Source organism: Triturus cristatus, chromosome 6, assembly GCF_964204655.1.
Source record: "Triturus cristatus chromosome 6, aTriCri1.1, whole genome shotgun sequence".
NCBI classification, from domain to species: Eukaryota; Metazoa; Chordata; class Amphibia; order Caudata; family Salamandridae; genus Triturus; species Triturus cristatus.
Genome location: NC_140589.1, coordinates 725,574,578 through 725,594,575, shown reverse-complemented (window position 1 = coordinate 725,594,575; position 19,998 = coordinate 725,574,578). Strand labels below are relative to the sequence as shown.

At 48.6% G+C, this 19,998-nt stretch overlaps 1 protein-coding gene across 5 annotated transcripts in view; it reads left to right on the top strand.

Annotated features, from left to right (window-relative positions):
* Positions 1-19,998, top strand: part of PRDM1 (PR/SET domain 1) — a 346,876-nt gene that overhangs the window by 308,083 nt on the left and 18,795 nt on the right. For 3 of the 5 annotated variants that reach the window (XM_085611245.1, XM_085611247.1, XM_085611246.1), the window contains one exon: positions 9,910-10,152. In XM_085611245.1, the coding sequence (XP_085467371.1) occupies positions 9,970-10,152 (183 nt within the window). In that variant the 5' untranslated portion in view covers positions 9,910-9,969. Of the gene's footprint in view, positions 1-5,971; positions 6,159-9,330; positions 9,462-9,909; positions 10,153-19,998 lie in introns of those variants that run through there. The other 2 variants (XM_085611243.1, XM_085611244.1) reach the window with 2 other exon arrangements.

Here is a 19,998-nt window from a genome sequence, read left to right as displayed (position 1 = left end):
CTTTTTTTAGTATTTGAAGACTTACAATAACTCCACTTGAAACGTTGTTTTTTCAGTGAAAATATATATATAATTTCCCTTCTCTTAGAGAACACGAGAAAGCGAAGCGCCTTGTCTGTGAGCGACTTCTTTCTGGAGGAACAGAAATGGCATGTGAGAAACAGGCGCACTGTTTGCATTGCAGCCCTTGAGCTAATGGGCGTCTCAGAAAAGATATTTGAGATACAGGGATGCTCGCCCCCGAGCTCTGGCATAAGCATTCACCTGCCTGGACTAGAGGTCACTCGAGTCTGGAGCTCAGCTTATACTCGACTCAAAAGCCTTCCAGTGCGCTCACTTAGCGGGATTGAAGGCTGCGACTTGGCAACCGATGGCTTCATCCGACGCCTGAACCCACTGAGCTATCTCCTGCCGTCAGAGAACGTGTAAGTGGCGATGCACACATGTTCTGAGCTCTGGAAACAGATCGGGTACAATTCTGGCGTAGACTTAGAGGAACTCTGCAATGACTGCGCCCTGTGAGCCAGCGGTACTGGGTGAACCCTAACGCCCGCCCCAGGTCTCTTGCCTAATGGTGTCTCCTGCAGATCACTTGTGTGGATCCAGACAGGGCCAACTCAATTCGCCATCCTTCCGAGGTCGGTAAACTGAAAACCTCTAAGTTAGGTCATTGTAGCGCCTGTTATTCGCGGCGCTTGGAAACGATACGCGTGCTTTATAAAGCTATATACAAAGAGTGTAATTTCCTTCCCTATGACCTGCGCGTTCTGGAGGGGGCGGTGTTAACAAGCAGGCAAGTCCCATCTTAAAGGAAGCGTATTAGACACATAGGCCCAATGACTGCCCGGGAGCTGTCTCGGTCTTATCCCAGTAAGGACTGTCGTACTCACTGATCCTCATTCTGTTTTCTTTCTGTTTTTAGTTGACATCATGACATGTGTTAGCATTTTTACTTGTACTCGTATATGGTTTCCGGTCGAATACTACTTATCTCTTCTGCTTTATAATTTACTTGTACTCGTATATGGTTTCCATCGAATACTACTTATCTCTTCTGCTTTATAATTTACCGTTTTCAATTACCAATTGTAATTTATCCATTTCAACGCAATATATTATGCGCCATCCCTGTTGTGTACAGAGATGCTATGTCTTTTCGAACGGTCTCTAGATCTGAAAGATGTTCCTTACAACGCCCTAGGGTTTTTCGTGGCGCTAGATGCTAATTCTTTAATACGTCCAAGGGAGAAGCTCCCAAAGCTTACGTATGCCCTGGCAGCCAATCTCGAGCAGCCCCCCTTACCTGAGAGAGCGAGAGTGACAGTAAACATGAGTGAGTACACTTATGCGCAGGTTCCAGTCCCCGCACACCTCCCATTTTCAGGCGTTTGGGGTGGGCGCGCGGCAGGAAACGCTCCAATTAGGCCACTTCCCACAACACACTGCCGCGCTTCCCAAAAGTCCCCCGGCGCACGTGGTGTTAATTTTAACGCTGCCTTTCATAGCTCACTGAGGGACCGTCTGAAGCGAGCGGGAGGAAGCAGGGAGGAGTAGGAGTGGGAGAAGAGGCGGAGTGGGAGGTGTTTCGGACATCAAGTGGGTGAGAGAGGGGATGAAGTAGAGCCAGGAATGAAGAGGGGGCAGAGAGAGAGGTTAAGGGAGAGAGGACGCACCTCCCACCGCCTGCGGTTCCCTCACCTAGGCCCTGCAGCTCCTGCCCAAACCGAACCTCCCTGCCAGTCTGACACGTGGGCAGCGGTCTTCCGCCACCCCCCCCCCCCACACACACACACACCCCTGTGTGCGTGCGTGTGCCCGTGAGGTGCTAGTGCACAGGTAATGGGTGTGTTTCTGCCCACCCCGCACATCCCTGCCTGTCTGACACGTAGGAAGCGGTCTCCCGCCCCCCCCCCCCCCCCCCACACACACACCAACCCCTGTGTGCGTGCGTGTGCCCGTGAGGTGCTAGTGCACAGGTAATAGGTGTGTTTCTGCCCACCCCGCACATCCCTGCCAGTCTGTGACCCGGTGGCAGGGGTCCTCCGCCCCCCCCCCCCACACACAAACCCGTGTGCGTGCGTGTGCCCGTGAGGTGCCTGTGCACAGGTAATGGGTGTGTTTCTGCCCACCCCGCACATCCCTGCCAGTCTGTGACCCGGTGGCAGGGGTCCTCCGCCCCCCCCCCCACACACAAACCCGTGTGCGTGCGTGTGCCCGTGAGGTGCTTGTGCACAGGTAATGGGTGTGTTTCTGCCCACCCCGCACATCCCTGCCAGTCTGTGACCCGGTGGCAGGGGTCCTCCGCCCCCCCCCCCCCACAAACCCGTGTGCGTGCGTGTGCCCGTGAGGTGCTAGTGCACAGGTAATGGGTGCGTGTTCCTGCCCAGCCGGTTGTGAATCGGCGCCAGTGAGGGAGCTGACAGGACCGGCTCTGGGAGGGGGGACAAGCACGAAGCCGAGAGTTTCCGGGAGCAGGGAGCGCCCGAGGCTTATGTAACACCCGCATCACCCGCCCAGGCGCTATCACTGCTCTTTTCAGCGAGGACTGAGCCAAAAACCTGCTCCGCTGATTCTCTCCACCCAACCGCATCATTTATCCTCCCGCCGTGAGTTCACGAGTCATTGTTTCCAATTAACATATCCACTGCCTTCCTTCATTCATTCGCCGACAACGCTCAGATATCAACCAAGCCAGCCCAGTTGAGATACGCGCTGTCGTCTTTTTAAACTATATACGTCTTCTCATCGAAGTCCAGCTTAGTGAGGTTAAAGAGGGAACCTGCAACTAAGAGCAGCCCCTGTTTCATGTAACCGAGTTTGTTGCAAAATATATATGTTCTGATCCCGGCACCCCCTCCTAACCCAAAGTGTATGATCCTCAGCGACTCACCCCTCTCTGTGTCATTGTTCCATTAACCGATATAAGAATTGGAAGGGGGGTGTAAACATGTTGGGGCCTGCCGCATGAAACTCCACGGGAAAGTGTTGTCCGTTGGGTTTAAAAGCACCTAGAAGTCATTGGGTTCACGGGGTTGTGCTATGCGAGTCCTCCCCCAAGTCACTGCATAGATGTTCTAAATGTGTAGGTCTTTGCGGTTATTGTCGGGGTCCACAATGTTCCACTCTGAGGGGGCATTGGAATGGGGGGAGGGGGGGAGGTAGTACTGAAACACATGGAACTTAAGACTGCTGGACATAGGCCTTTCTGTATTGTAGTATTCGGGAAGGGACGAGAAAAATAGCTGGTAGGGTGTAAGGATTGCTTATTTGTATTAATCTACCCGAGAGAACGTCCAACAGGGATTGTAAACACGTACCTTCGGCTAGAGCTCCCCCCACCCCTTTGGTGGGGGAGAATGGGACTGGCGGTCACGGAGAGGGGGGCTTCGCGTGGGGTTACTACAGAGGGGCACGTGTGCCCTGAGCATCAGCAGCTGCGTAGGATAACCCTATAGTGGCACTGAGGGCTGAGTCTGGGCAGGGAATATTGTATGGCAGCCAGTGGCACGTGCGTGGCGAGCCTGGCCATCAGCACGTGTGCCAAGAGCAATGCTAGAGTGGCACTGAGGGGCCCGTGTATGTATTGAGGTACAGCGGGTGAGGTTTCGCGTGGGGGCACACGTGGGTGATGGCTGGCGATGCCTGCAGTGTGTGCATGGTGCAGCGAGTGAGGCTTGGCGTGGGCTGTGGCCGGTCGCAAGTAGCGGTGCCAGGCACTCCCAGGGTGCCAGTGAGGGGGGGGGGGGGCTGACGCTGCCCCTTCCGCCTCCAGAGACGAGGCTGCGGTGTTCTCAGCTCTGCTCTCCGTACAATAAACCTTCCGAGAGGCGTCGATGGCAGTCGCACCCCCTCCCGTCTACCAGGGGACCGGTGCGTTTCCAGTGCATTCACTGTAATGTTAGGTACGGCGAAATACAGCGGTGTGCCCAAGATCTGTGGTCTAGTAGTGAAGGCAAGATTTCAGCCACCATCCCACGCTGTGGTCCAGCTATTGTCATTGTTCGGAAATAATGCGACGTTTTTCTCGCGAGCTGTCGGGCGCAATGTTAAGCTGTCTGTGGCAGCTTCGTTTGAAATTGGCAACCCACACGAACACCGGCAGCGAGTGTACACCGCGTTCCTCCTGTGCCCAGTACATGCGGATCCTGCTAACACTAACGATTGACCGTCTCCTGGTCCAAGAAGCGGCCGCAGCTCCTTGAAGCTTGATCGGGACGTGCGGCGCCATGGAAAAGTGGAAAAAATAATCAAACCGTGGCACCACAGCCCTGTTTAATGATTGAGGCCGTCGTTTTCCTGGGGGGGGGGGGGGGGGGGGGGGAGTGAGGCAGGGGCTGTTTGCAGTGCTGGCTATGGGGGTGCAGGGAGGCAGAAAGCGGCACCCGTAGGGCGTCACAGTCACGAAGGAGGGTTTCCGAGGTTCAAAAGGCGATGAAAAGAAGGGTTTCATCGTGGTCCGTAGAAGAACACGGGGCTTAAAAGGAACCCTCTGATATGAGGGATCTACTGCAGATATTTAGATCAGATCTGTGCAGGGTGGATTCCGCATTTGCTGTAAGTGAGGTCGGTCGAGCGCCACTGGAGTGAATTGTAGTCATTCATCGCGCTATGAAGCGCGCGATTGAGTCAGCAAGCTCTGTAAACAACATTATTATTTGGTCGAGAGACACTCGGACGTGTCGCTCATTTCGTTATATGATTTAGTTCCCAGTCACCCTGTCTCAAGACTCTTCGGGAAGACGCGTTCTACATAACATACATCAACCTTATGGGAAAAAAAGGAAATTATTTTTTAATTACCGTTCTCGAGGCGCTATAGTAAGCCGTTGTATACCGTCTATGTATGTAAATACGGTCTATATCTAGCGGTAAAACTAGTAACCCTTCCTTGCCCATTTTCACGCTACTGCAGTGTGAGGAGTTCTACGGGCGGTAAAGAAATATTTGATATATTGTGTTTTATGATGTAGTACCCTCTACAGCGTTTCAAGGCAGCGCACTATGGAATGTAATAAAAATTACACACAGCTATTTTTGTGTGTATATGCAACTTTAAAGTACTAAATAGTTTATTATTCCATCTGCATTCTTTGCAGTGTGAAGCATATATATCATATTTTAAGTATAGTGGTCTACAATTAAGTACTCATCCAAGTCTTAAGGCGCTGCAGTAAGACGCGATACAGAAGTTACCCAAATGTCCTGTATCTCACTTAAAAATGTAGCACTCTCCTTCTTCCTCCCAGTGCGCTGCAGTGCGCGGTGGGATACACATTATGTGAAAATACTACTATACATAGTGATATCGAATTTAGTAAGTTCTCCCCGGTCTCGGAGCCCTGCAGAAAGAGGTGTTCTGCAGCCCTCGAGTGCATATTTGTATTTTTCAAAGCGCTACATGATTTTGTTCTCCATCGCAAGTCTGTGAAATAAAAAGCACAATACAGAATAAAATGTATACATTTGTGTATCTAACGCTTGTTTAGTACTCTCTCCCACGTTTTACGATACTTGAATAACTGGTATAAACACTCTAAGCAAAAATTATATACATTTTGCTAGCTGTATTATTTAGCACGTTCTCCTCTCCCATCACCTTAAAGTATGGAAGCGCTACAGGCGAGCAGCTGTGCACCCTTTTATACATATATTTAATGTATACGCGGAACTATTGGATTTTGTACCCGTCCCATGCTGCAGGAAGTGCTTCATACTTGATGAATACATAGTGCCGTGTGATGTTGTAGTCGCTCGAGGCGCTGTAGCAGACGGCGCCGCTGGCCCCGGTCAGCAGTGACAGTGCCCGTGCACACTCAGGTATGTCAGGTGCGTGAGCCGGGCCTCCAGGGCCCTAGAGCCCGCCCACTTGGCCGCTATTTTTAATCCCCAGTCTCGGCTGCAGTCGGAGTGGGCGTGTCGGGTGAGGCTCCACCCCCGCCGCTGACTCCGAGGCCGGAGATCAGTGCGAATCAGAAGAGGTGGCAGCGGGCAGAGAGGCAGGGCGCACTGAGTGAGGAGAGCGGAGCCTGGCACCTGCAGCGACGGGAGCCCTCCAGCAGCCAGCCCGGGAGCCCGGAGCATGCCCACAGCGCCCCGCGCCAGGATCAATGCCTCAAATGCCGGATCTCTGCTTGGACAGGCTGCTCGACTCCACCTTGGTAAGGGCACCCCGCTCTCCTTGTCAAGGGTTACTCGAAAGCAGCTTTCCACATCGAGCTATCGCGGAAGATCCCCTTCCTAACACAGCGCCCGGAGGCGGCTCGGTTCTGCGAGTGGGCGCTCTGTGCCAAGACGTAATGCGCTAGGATCAGACCCACTTTGAAGCGCTTTATGGGAGAGTTTCACCCTGGAAATGAGGTGCTTCGTTCTTCCTGGGCAGCACCCATGGCTCCTGGTTGTACCTTGGTTCTAGGGTGACAGCCCCAGGGATAGGGTTGTATTGATGGGCTGTATGTCGTGCACATTTTGGCAGTGTTGTACTCATTTCTGATATGATGCATATTTTCTTTACTTGCTGTACCCCGTGAAACTATGTCTTGATTGTGTAAATTGGACTTTCTAATATTGAAGTACGTTGTATAATTTATATTTCTGGGGGTTTTAAAATTCAAGCGCTTTTTTAGTGCGCTTTGTTGAATATCCGTGCTTTTTACTCGATCCCATTTCCTCACATAAATGAACGTGCTTAAAATACTCTAAAGCGGGTAACAACTATTCTCACTTTGATCCACAATACTCCTGTGAACCTTGTAGCCGTGAAGCGTGTCCCCAGGAATCTTGGGGCTGCTGGCGGTGTCTGCCCGGCAGCCTAAAGCCTGACCCCAGCGGCGGTTGTGCGCGGCTGCCGCCCTCTAGCGGCCATTGCAGGCAGAGCAACGGCTGATGCAGAGACCAGAGTCGCGCATGGAGGGTGACCTGAGCCAGCTGTTTTGTAGTCTCTTTGTGTCGAGCCTGCCCCCAGTCCTACATTCAGTTTCATTCGCAAGTGGAGATGTTTTTATATACCACTTCAGAGCTGACTGGTCCTTTAGAACGCCTTCAGTTTATAGCGGATAAAGCTCAACGGACAAGTGGGACAACGCGAAAAGCGATATGCCCAAGATCACACAGTACTGTTTTGTGTTGAATCTGGGAATATAATACTCGTTTTGCCAGATCAGCGCTGACACTATATAGAAAGGGCGCAGAGACCGCTCGCGATCACCCCACGAGACGCATTTGCCGTACATAGACGGCTGTACTCATTGCATCGTGGGTGAGCACGCGACACTTTGTTGGGGAAACCTCAAAGCGATTTACTGCTCTGCAACACAAAATGTTAATTTAATCTTCACGTCTTTGATTCGCCTCCTGCTCCTTCTGCCCGTTGCATTAGCAAGCTTCCGAAAATAGTATATTTTGTGGACATCCAACAAGCTTATTTCAGCAGCATCCTTGCGTGGGATGTGAGCTCAACACCACGGTCATCTCTGCGCCCCCTGCCCACCGGCTCTGCCCGGGCCCTGCGGTGCCTCCCGCAGGGTCCATCCGCTCTCCAAGGACGTGTTATGAGACTTTACCGCGGAGCGTAGAATATCTGCGCCTCCAAATGACACCGGGAGGAAACAGCTGTTTACGTTCCCCACAGGATGTTTGAGGACTTTCGTCCATCTCATGGTGTGGAAATCTGAGTGAGCAACCGAGCAAGAAAGCAGCATCTTTTGAGACCTGGTGTACCCAACCATGAAACATTGCGTTTCTAGAGTGGATATGAAATCTCCGTTATCAGCCAAGGTATTTCACGAGCACCGCTCATGCAGTTGCCCAAACTGAACCCGTGAGCGCGGAGACAGGTGAGGTGCTTGACAGAAGTGCCCAAACCCTCCCAGAGCCCGCTCTCTTGGCGAATAAGGATTGAACCTCTCGATGGAAAGTCGTTTGCCCAGGATCACACACTTTGAGTCAACCGGGGAAAATGAGTATTTGAACACAGTAGAGATGCTGCCAGCGAGACCCACATGGTCTGTGGTGTTATTCCAGTGCATTTTTATATGCCGCTGGCGACAATCTGCTACTTCAGGGCGCTAGTTTGAGTTCAGCTGGGCTGCAGGGCAGACAGGAGAATGAACACGGGGAGATAATAGAGGCAAAAAGCGGAAGTATTACAGAAGACATTCAGAAATAACAGAACTGGGTCCATCTGGGAGGGGGGGGGGGGGTGTTGATTGTATCTGTAGTGTATTATAGAGTTTCTTTATTTACCAACACTGCTTTCTCAAACTCTTCATTGATATTACCAATACTGCCATTCTCAACATCACTGGGTTGGCTATTAGCATATAATGGATGCAGCTGGCGTCAGCCAAGCACCCTAACGTAACATTCTAGCAACCCTCGTCCATTCTATACTGAACGTTGGTTGCAATATTTGTGGAAGTGTCCTCTGCCAGAGAGACGAATGTCTCCTTCAGCACCCTTTACTCTGTGGATGAGCACCTGTTTTAAGGCATTCATAATATCTGTAAGGAAGGGGACAGATACTTGTCCAGGTCACACGTGGACACGCTTATGGAATCGGAACTCGGGTCGCCTCGATTGGCAGTCTCCAGTTCAGCCACCAGACCACATCACTTCCCAGAACCTTGTGGAGTCATTTAAATGAAGGTGGCATGCGAGTTCGATACCGTTGTCAGTATTGTATTTTATCAGTATTATAGCGTCTCATACCTCCTGACGAGGCATCGAAGTATTTATTACTCTGTACGCGCCTTGTAATCCTAAATTGGCAACACGGTCACCGGAGGCTTCTATTTGAGCTGGTTTTAGGCCGCAAGGGCGTCCATAGTCTTGCTGGTGTTATGAAGTAGGCTGTGATGCCATATATGGATATCAGCAAGACATTTAAAGATGGCACTGTACTTTTGGAACGCGTTAGGTTGAGTGACGGATCCGTTTCGTACAATTTTAAATGTACTGTTTTGTATAGCGCTATTTAGTGACAAGAAGCCTCTCTGTAGCGCTTGGATATCAGTCGTGTACCTTTGACACTTAGGCTGCGAAGCAAACCACTCTTCTGACCGTGATGGGGTTTCCTATCGGTGTGCCTCGTCGCCACTGTCTTGCCTCTTTCCTAAGAGTGCGTCGGTGCTTCTTGCGTTGGGAGGCAGGATGCAGGCGTTCTCAGGATGAAAGCGAGGACGTCAGCGGAGGGGGGTGGCGGGGGCGCTTGTTTTTGCTGAAAGTTGTTTGTGCGCTGGTGGGAAAGTTCAGCATCCCCCCGCCTGGAATAGACAGACTGCGCTCTTCCGCTGCTGTGGCGTGCGCCTTCCAGATATAGCCTCATTCAGACGTAGACAGCAGCTCCTTCCCCTTCCTCCCCTTGTTTGTGATACTTTTCCGAGGCTGCTGCTGTTTCAGGGGCGCAGAGTTGGTGTACAGCGGCCATGACCCCGGGTCTGTCAGTACGCTTGCCTAGCCTGAAGGTGGGTGCCGGAAAACGGGGTTGTGATGGGCTCAGGTAGGGGTATGAAAGCGAGGTACACACACTACGTTTCTGTTTCATTGTAGTTTGTGAGGAATTGGTAGTAAATGTCATAAAAAGGCTTCTTGGCGCTAGACCCATCCAGTCAAAACTTTGAGCCTGTCTTTCTTTACCATCACTGCATTTGCTTAGTTTTGTGGGGTGTGTGGGTCGATCAGGCAACATTTGTGAGCAGTGGGATTTGCACTTAATGTGTTTTTTTTTGTGTTCACAATTTTCCGGAAGGGGTTTTCTTTCTGTGTGTTTTTTTCTTTTTCGTTGGCTATTACTCAACAGCAGCTCTCGAGCATTAAGAAGGCCATAGACACCGGCATTAGTCACCCCGTCTCAGAGGAAACCGCAGAGGGCGAAGGACAATGGGGATTAAGGCCTGTTTTCTTCTCTTCCAGGCTGCCACTCACTGTAGCGCGGGCATCGTGAGCTTAAAGAGCACGCCGAGGGAGAGAGCCATGAAGATGGACATGGAGGACGCCGACATGACGCTGTGGACGGAGGCGGAGTTTGAGGAGAAGTGCACCTACATCGTGAACGACCACGCCAGGGACGCACTAGCCGACCCGTCCACCGCCACACAGGCCGAGGCCTCCCTGCCCAGGAATCTGAGCATCAGATACTCGGACAGCTTCAAGGAGGTGAGTGCCCGCCACTCCCGGGGAGTCTAGGGTCATCATAAGGGTCGTGTCGTCATAGGGCAGGGGTCTTCATACTGGGGGTGGGGGTTTAAGTGATCCCAGGCTCTGGCCAAAAGAAGCATTATGCTGATAACAGTGCTTTGTTTTAAAACGCCTCTCTGTAATGGGCCGTCACTAACATGTTTGGTCATTTATATCCTGGCTGGGAGAAGTTGTCAATAGGGAAGGGACTCCAAATATTCTTCAGAAACCTCGTCCCCATTTCTAATAATCACACTGTGGACAGGTTTACGCTAGTAAGGGCTGCCTGACCAGAGTAGTATGTTTGGCAGTCATGTATTTGAAAGAACGCCACAATAAGTCTTTACATATTTAAACATTGCCAGTGTAATTGAATAATTGCGAAACAATTCTGAGGGGGGCTAGTGTTCCCGCAAGGGGGGGGGGGGGGGGTAAGCATTAAACAGTTTGAATGCCATTGTCAAAGGGTGATCGCTGCACAGCCACGAACGGGACACAGACATTTTTGGTCAGAAAGAAAACCTGGTTCCTACTATTCAGTTGCATACTCTGAACAGAATAGATGTTTAATGTGAATAAAATTGGCAATTTTAGGCCTCCAAAGTCAGTACTTTTCATCACACTTAGGAGAGGGGCGCTGATGTGGTCCAGAGACCATTGGGTGATTTGTGAGGGGAGTTTCAGTTGGTGGTTACCAGCACTTGTTTTTGGGAGCTAGAGCTTATTTTTCATCATCAGACTTTAACATAGAACAAGAGACATAAAGGCAGAAAAGGAGAAAGGAAGAGATAAAAAGGGCAAAACAGCAAGGAGGCTGCGTTAAAGCAAGGATGAAAATGAACCAGTGAGTGAGAGATAAATAAAGATGAATTGTGGGGTAGTGGAAGAAAGAGGCATGAGGAGGAATTAGCCCGTGGTATCATTGGCATTCAGCAGCACCTGCTGCGGCTCCTAAGAAAAACTTTGAGTCCGCACTTATATTATTGTATGTTTGAGTGTTTTTTCTTTTACAAATTGAAGTTTAGTACTACATAACTGTTGCCTTTGGAGCCAATAGAGATATATTGTAATTCATTCATTTTTTAAGTAATATAAGTATTTTATATCGTTCAGGCATGGTGGCTATTGGGCTCAACACAGCCCTGGCAAGACGTTTGGTGTGAGCCATCTGGAAGTCTTCTGTCAAGGGCTAAGCGTAAGAAAAGTCATGGGCGTTGAATGTTTAAGTGTTACTCTTGGGGCGAAGACACTTATTCAGCCCCTGTACTTGTTACTGCGACCGTGTCCACCTAAGTGTGGGGAAATCACGGGGGTCCCATGAATTGAGTTGACTCGTGTCAAATGCCTCTGTTAAGAAACTTGCCTTCATAATTTGATGAGGCAAATTAACCAAGCTGTGTGATCCTGAACTGTGGCCAAGGTGTAACACTGTAAGATTCCAAGTCTCCCTGCGCCCAGTTGAAGGCTCTTTATAGAAATAACGTGCCAAACAGTGCTTTCTGGGGTTTTCTGTTCCAAGGGATAAAACCTGGCAATGCATCTCATTGCTTCTTAATTGTCATTAAACAAAAGTGGGATTTGAGCTCATAACAGACAGAGACTGAAAGCTTTGTGATCCCATTTCATGATTCTAAGGCCATTTCAAAGCCAATCTCAGTCACACTTTGCACACAGGCGTCAATGAGCACAGTGAGAAAAGTTTGATATTGTCCAGGCCTCAGTGGGCCAGCGCAGCCTGCTTCCAAGTAAAAGTCCTCATCTGTCCTATGAAAGCTACACAAACAGTTCCTTTTCCATTTCCCTTTCCTCTCTAAAATAAGCAGCAGCTTGTTTTTCTTTTTTTTGTATGTTGGCTTGGTTGACATTCTGAGGACCAGGGTTTTCCTTACACTGGGGATGCCATGGCCTGTTACCAGGCAGTTATAGTGTGTGTTCCATGGCAGGTGATTGCTTGTATTATGTAAGCCACTCAGGGTAGTGAGGAAGTAGTTTAGATTGCATGCCCATTCAATGCTTGGCCTCTCACCCGTTTACCAATTATGGGCTATCTTTTATCTGAGCTTTATTCTTGTCTCCCTGACCTGGGTAAGCAGCTAACAAGCCTACCAAAGTGTGAGCTGCCATCCTACAAACAAGTTATTGTGCCCTGCGTGGCATGTGTGTTGTATCATGTTTGTGTATGCTTCCTAGCGAGGCCAATAAAACATATGCACGGATGCAGCTTGTGGGTTTTTTCACCTGGCGTCCAATCCCACTTTGTGCAGAGCTATTTTTAATTTTTACCTGTTGGTGTAAGAACAGAAGACTACATTTGACAGTCTGTATCCGTGTGTCAACCTGTATCCGTGTGCCAATCTTTTGGACTTTTCTGCCCTCTGTGCTTCCCAGGAAGAGAATATTTTGAAGCAAAGGCTACCTAACTGAGCAGTGAGTGGGAGAGACCTATCTTAGATAAAGCGTTCTGGTAAAGGAGGGCCTGATACACAGAGGGACGGACAGTCAGGTTCTTGGTCAAAGAGTGTCTATGAATCAACCAATCGGTGTCAATGAATGAATCCATTTGGGAATAGGTGGATCCTTATGACTGTGATCCAGTGATCAATAAAATATATAGATCTAGTTTGTGTACAGCCTTTTCTGCCATAGCATTGTAAGGATCAGCTGATAGCATTGAACATAATCATACTTACAGTTTTGACCAGGGAAGGTTAAAAGGCCGAGCCAGCCTTGCTGCGAATCAAACCCGTGATCTGCGAGTTGCAAACAGATCTCCGGAGTCGGTACTTCTCTCACTGAGCTGTGTAAATCCCAAAACTAGTCCCAACCTGCCACAGGACCTATGTACGGTCAGCGCATCCCTGGTTGAGGGCGGGCAGTGCAAAAACATGCCATCCGTGCCTGTATAGCTGGGTGCATTCTAGTCGTTGTTGTGTGCTTGCGCTTTGTTTTTCTTTCGGGAGGGCTGAAGAATAGTGATGAGCAATGGGCTGTTTATCTTTTTATGGAGCAACTATTGATAGTTGTATTGATCACCGAGAAAGGTCTGCTTTTGCCCTACATTCCAGGCACTGTGTGTGGCGCCTGCTTGTTCCTCCAGCACAGAGACTAACTGTTGCTGAATTTGACACACACTTCCATTTGTGTCACTCCCGTGTTTCGTGTAACATATAAATTAAATGTGTGTGTACCTATATGCCTGTTTAAATTGGTTACTTTCATTGCACAGAATGCAGTGGTCTAAAACCCATACTTCATAGGAACCCATGAAAAATGGAAATTATTGTCACAGGTCCTTATGAAATAGGAAACGTATGTCATAGGTCTTTGACTAATTTATAGAGAATTGTCCTTTACTTGCATTCTTTCTTTGCTACCACACTCTCTCTATGTACTAGTCTTCCTAAATTACCAGCCATTTTATCTTTGTTTACAAAGTTGCTTGTTGCATTACTCGTAGCTATAGAACAGCCTGCTGCTCTAGAAGCCTGGTTCACATTAAGTTAAAAAATGCTCTAAAATAATTGTATAGGTACAGGAAAGCTGTAACCGCTCCTTTTACTAAACCTCTTCAATTTTCTTTACTGGAAATGTCATTGAAATAGAGCCTGATGGGCTATTGCACGTCCAGTTGAGGCCTTTGTACCACTGGCAGGTCACATGCCTGCATCCCGGCAGGGTTGACTCAGCTTTTAATACTCCTGAGGTTGATTAAAAGCTGCTCCTTTGAGTTGGGTAATATTAGTAAAATCCCGTCAGGGCTGACTCAGCCTTTTGCGCTCCTGAGGTGATTGATCGGATGTGTGTTGGTTGAGTTGAGTAAGGCGCCTGTAATGGCTTCAGTGACTGATCGACATATGAGAGATAATTCATACTAACTTAACTGTTCGTATTTCACAGATGCCTATAAGTAGTGTCCAAGCACTGATGTCCGCTGCATCAAAATGCATAGCCATTAAGGGGTGGTAGTGCCTGCATGGGTTGTGAGGAAGCACTTGTAGACTGACTGGCTGTCACCAGAACCCCCTGCACTTAAGCATATTCGATATCTATAGCTTTCCTTGTAATATTCTTCAGTGTTGCCGCTGTTTGCCTTGTGTACTGATTTTCTGTGTGGCTGTCACCAGATATATAACGTAATGCAAAAACCCAGCCATCCTGAGTGAAGGAGCCGCCCTGTTACCTTTTTACGTAGCCTGTGAATATTTCTTGTCCTTTTAGAGAGATGTTGAAGCGCCCTTCGTTGATTGCCTTCTTGTTGCCTTTAGTCAGAATACACTTTCATTTATTTACATTGATAGAAGCACGTGGGCTTTCTTCATCAATTACAGTCTGATAAATGAATCTGCGTCATTTCTGCTTTGGTGGCCGCCTGGCGCGGCGCCAGCCCTAGACCTCTGCCGTGGGACTCGATGCACTCTGCTGCGGTGCACTGCAAGTAGGCCTTTTGTCTGGCAACAAACGCATACTAGAAAACATTTATTTTTGATTTTGAAAGGCGACTGATTTCCCCTTCTGCCAACTATAAAGGCTCCAAAAGCCAGTTTTATGCAGGTTTTTACCAGGATGAGGCAGCTTGTAGAAAGCTATCTTCTTGCTGCAGTGCCAGATTTTCAAATACTAAGGGCTTCCACATCACCAGCATGGTCTGACAGGCCATCTTAATATTGCCAGAATATTTAGAGAGCCCGTGAACAGCTGACGCTGTCAACAAATTGATTGTTCTTCACATTCGTCATCAATGTTCTCCCTTGTGAGTAAATGTTGGTCCAAATCAATTCATTTGTAAGTTATGTTTATCCAAACTTTAGAGACTCCAGCCCACCAGGGAAATACCTGGCGGAAGAAAAGGCCTGTCCGGCCCATGGTGAGATAAACTGATTTGTCCAAGGTCCCACAATTTGCTTAAGTGGGGATGCTGATTTTTAAGACTTGGGACCTTTAGTTCTTTGACACAGGCACGTGGCCTCTCTCCTTCTCTATGGAGAGTTGCAGTCACCATGTGTATCCACACTCAACTACCTATGGTCCTTCTAAAGAGTTAGGTCACCTGCTGCTCAAAACAAGGAGCTTGTAGCTTAGCAAAGGAGCCGTGGGCCATAGTGTAGGAAAGGGAAATAGCCCCCCCCCCTCATTCCTGGTTGAGTAGTACAGTGCAGCAACAATCAGGGTTCTGTGGGTCCCTCCGGCTTCTAGGCCCTGGTGCCACTGGACCATTGATTGTCATGTCCCTTGGACGAGCTGTCAACTTCACGTACTGTTCAGGTGTAAAAGTACTGTTCTTTTCGGAGAACTTCAGGTGGTGCCTACCCAATGTATGCTTGACCTGGCTTCAGCAAAGTTTGACTTCATAGAGCTGCGATCGACAGCACAGATGGCCTGTTGACTAAGAGCAATGCCAGGATCCGAGCAATGGCCACAGAGAACTAGAGATCTCCCGTTGTCCTCCCACTGATGGAGCTATTTCCGAGAACTCCTCCGCAGTTGCCTTACTGATACAGCCAAGGGTTCCATTGTACATCATACCCATTTTTTCTCTGGAACGTCACTGGTGGGAAGTTTCCAGGGGACAAGTTCATTTTCACTATGAGTTCCAACCGTGTGTCAGCTTTTTCTGAAATGAGAGGCCTCTGCTTTTAATAGCTACGGGGGTTGACTGAACATGCATTCTTGTTTCACAGAAACTAGTCCTAGCTGCGTTTGGCAATATCATTTTAGAACACGTCATGCTTTAGAACTTTTTTCTGTTACGAGCACTATTCAGCAGTAATGCTATGTCTTGTAGACTTTTATATTTTTTGCCATATTGTTTGTATCGAGAAAAGTCTTCTGACACCCTTTTTTGCATGTTTTGATTTTTATGGTCATTTCGTAAAAGTCAGTTCAGTCTATTAATTTTTGCATCTGTTATACAAAATGTGGCTTAATTCAGCTGCCAATGCTTGCTGACTTTGGGGCACCACCTTCGTCTAAGAGCTGCTTTCAGGGAATGTCACCCAGTCTATACTGCCTACCTCTATTTGTCTGAAAACAACTACACTCTCACCCACATTTCTGTATTTCTAAATAGAATCGGCGCTAATACCTTATAAAGGTAGTTTAACATTCCCAGTGAAAACAGTCTACCGTCCTTGTCTCTTATATGCTGTCTCCATCTCCTGTTTGTCCCTCCTTCTCTAATGTGCTGTCTACAGCGCTGCTGTCTCCTCTTCTGTCTGGTGTGCACTGTTTCTCCATGCCTGTGCATAGATACACTAACACGTCTATATTTCTAGTTCTAGCTTCTTTCTTCCTCTTGCCCTCCCTGCCTCACTTTTTCTGTCTGTTCTTTGTTTCTCAGCTTTGTCTCCCTGTCTTTAGTTCCTCGCTCTCAGTCTCTATCTCTCTTTCTTGTTCCCTATCTCCCTCTGTCTCTTTTGCTCTCAGTCTCTCACTGTATAAGTCCTTTTTGGCCAATACACCGAAAATTTGGAATAAACTCCCATATCACATCAGGCCAGGCTTCCTCATTACCACAGCTGTTCAAGACCGGGGTTAGCGGACGCTGCTTAAGCAAGTTAGAGTCTCCATGAGACAGACTCGTCTCTCTATCCTCTCTTGACAGACTCCCTCCTGTTGACACCACCATGGCAAGGAACTTAAGGGGATATTACCAAGAAATTGCGATAATTATCGCAAAGCACGCTTAGCGCTGTTTTTTTATCACCGGCTATCGCTGGATTTCATTGCGGAGATAACGCATTATTATCAACGTTTATCTCCAAGGCGATAGAAAATCCAGTGATAGCGGCGAAACCCAGAAATAGCGCAAGAAATCCACTGATAAATCCAACGCGCAAATGAAAAGCTTGCAAATAGGCAGGTGAGGACTTAACCTTACAATCCACCTCCCATTGACTAGAATGGTTGTCAGGTTTTTAGCAGGTGTTAGATTCCAGCGATATTCGCGGTTAGTGCGAATTTTTTTATCGCTTCGCGGGCAATGTTAATAGGGGGAAGCTGGGTTTGCCACTGTTTTCAGTCGCTTTAAGTTGGGAACAACTACTTTGCATGTCATTAGCGATATATATCGCTGACATGCAAAGCGGCACTAAAACGGTCGCTTTCGGCATAAAGCTGTCGCTATCGGCTGTTAGCGACATCTTGCTAATAGGGCGATAGAAATATCGCCGCTTTAGCGACAAAGTGCCGCTAAAGCGGCGATAAGGCCCTTGCTAATATCCCCCGTAGTCCCTCATCTCTTATATATGTGTTTATTATATGTGCAGACGCTGATTTTGCACCCTCACAAGTAATAAGATATCTCTTGGTTCTAATGCTTTCTTGCTGACTTGCTTTCCCTGTACAGCGCCTTACCTCACCGACATGGTGTCTTTGATTCACTGCATTACAACTAACAAAATACAACTATTCTCCATATTATGCTGTGTTGTTCGTTTGTTACTCCTTATCGCTTTGTGTTGCTTTTTCTTTCTTGTTCTTTGTTGCTTTATTTTCTGTGTAGGTTTTCTCTCTTTCTCCTTCTGTGCTGCTTTTCTCTCTTTCTCCTTCTGTGCTGCTTGTCTCTCTTTCTCGTTCTCTATTGGTTTGCTCTCTTTCTCGTTCTGTGTTGGTTTGCTCTCGTTTGATAGCTGTCTAACCTCCTTTCTTCCACATTTTGTGCACTTGATATGAGGACACTCCCCTGACCCAGACAGTGATGGATGTGTAGAGACAAGGGGGGGGGGGGGTGGTCGAACCTACCTATAAAGCACCAGGTAGGATGGCTACTGAGGGCCGGGCATGTGGCATTAAGTACCTCTTCTCGCCTAGATCTGTAGCTGATCTGCAGCGGTGCCTTGTCCCGCCGCTGATTCATTGCCAGCTCCGGAAGGTTGTTCCAGTGAGGCGGGGGGAGTGGGCTCCGCTGAGCTTGGCGCTCCACTGCCACCTACCGGCCGGAGCGTTCAAGCGCACGCGTTACAATATTCTGCTTCCTGCCCGCTGCAATGGTTCCTTCAGCAATTGACATTATAATGGTAGAACGAGGGCGGTCGCTGGTTGGGAGTAAACGGAGTTTGTGGAGCTTACTTCCCTTTTTGGAAACTATCCCAAACTTGGAGGCGTTGCTTAACAAGGTGTCGCGCAACGTTGGCATGAGATGCATACTTCTTACTAAGATGCTTCATCAGATTGCACCATGGAACTGTGAAATCTGCAACACGATGCCTCTACCGCCCAGGGAGAAAGGAACTGCTGTCTGCCACTGGCGCAGACCTGCACTACCGTCCTTTTGAAATGCTACTCAGAGGGAGTAGGCCCTGCCCCATCCTTCCATAGTCTTAGAAAGATCTTGCTCCTTTTGAAGTGGCACGTGCTAGATTACTTTTTTGTTATTTGAACAAAGGAAGTGACATTGGCCCGTAGACCTGATAGACCTGATAGACTGTTCAGGTCGTGTATTTGTTTAAATTGTGGTTTTGTTGTTTTGCACAGTGTAAATGCTGGTTCCTCCTGTTGCCTAGGTGTCTGACTGCGTCAGTCAGGTACATCACTCAGGCTTACAACGCGATATTGTAAAAAGCGTCCACTTTGCGTCTTGATTTCAGCACATACTGTGGTTAATTGGGGGCCGGACTTGGTGAAGACGTGGCTTACAGAGAGTGGCACTGGATCTGACAAGGCACACCCAGGAAACCATGGCAACGCTGTGGGTAGGAAGTGAAGGGCAGGATGGGTGCAGGGAGTCTGGTTCACAAAGGACATTGGCGTACTCTATTAAGTATTATATCAAACGAGGCTACAGGGCAGTGCCAGGGAGGTGCGCAAGACTTGTAAAGGGGGAGGGGCTTTGGAAGGTCTGGTATCTGGGGCTCGAGACGGAAGGAAAGTGCCCGACCCCCCCCAGAGTAGCAGGGCGGTTCCCCCCTCGAGGAGGCTTCCTCCTCTTCTGCTGATAGCATCTTTTAACACCCCAAACATTCTTTTAGGGATTTGGCTGATAAGAAATCATTTAATCTCCCAGAGAAAGGCGCTGCACCATTGTGAGCACACACTTTAAGTTGCTGCTCTGGTTTACAGTGGCCTTTAACTGACAGCCCCCCTCGCCTTATCTGTGTGGTTGTTTCTCGCTTGTGTACACTCCTGACACCTTGTGATAACCCCCTGTTGGGTCGGAGTTACTGTAAGCTCCCCCTGCTTAACCTGCCAGGGAATACAATCAAGGGTGAATTTGGGGCAGAGCCCATCCATTGAGCCCGTAGGCTTCAGCCCCCTGGAGAGGACTGCAGTTATATCCATGTTGGGCGCTGCTTCGTGTATAGTGCTTTTGTCACTCTAGAGCTGCTTCACGGCACTGAGGTTATTGGGCTGTCCTTGTAGCTGCTACAGTGTTGTGAGGGGAGCAGACGGTTCTGAAATTGTGTACTGAAGTCTAGTCATTTGTGTTATACACTGGCCTCATCTGTTTTGGGACCCGGGAACAGTGTAAGGATTTTAGGTGCAACAGGCAAAATTGCATTTTGCTGTTTTGGCGCTCCTACCACCAGCACACATTTACAGTTCCAGGCTTCAGCCCAGCACCCTCTGCTGCCCACGCCCTGCTGATGGCACCATAAGGCGTCCGCCTTGAGTCCCCTTAATGTAGCTCTGGCCCTGTCGGGAAGTCTTGTCAATAGAATGCTAAGGTGATGAAAGGTGAATAAAGCATGTTTTTCAACCCATAGTCACATTTTGTGTTCAAAGCAATTTGCTGTGTCAGAGGCAAATATAAGTAAGCGTTTCAGTTTGACTCGTCTCAGCGAGGGCGCGTTCTAGAAACTTGTGTCGGAGGGAGCGCAAAAGTAATGA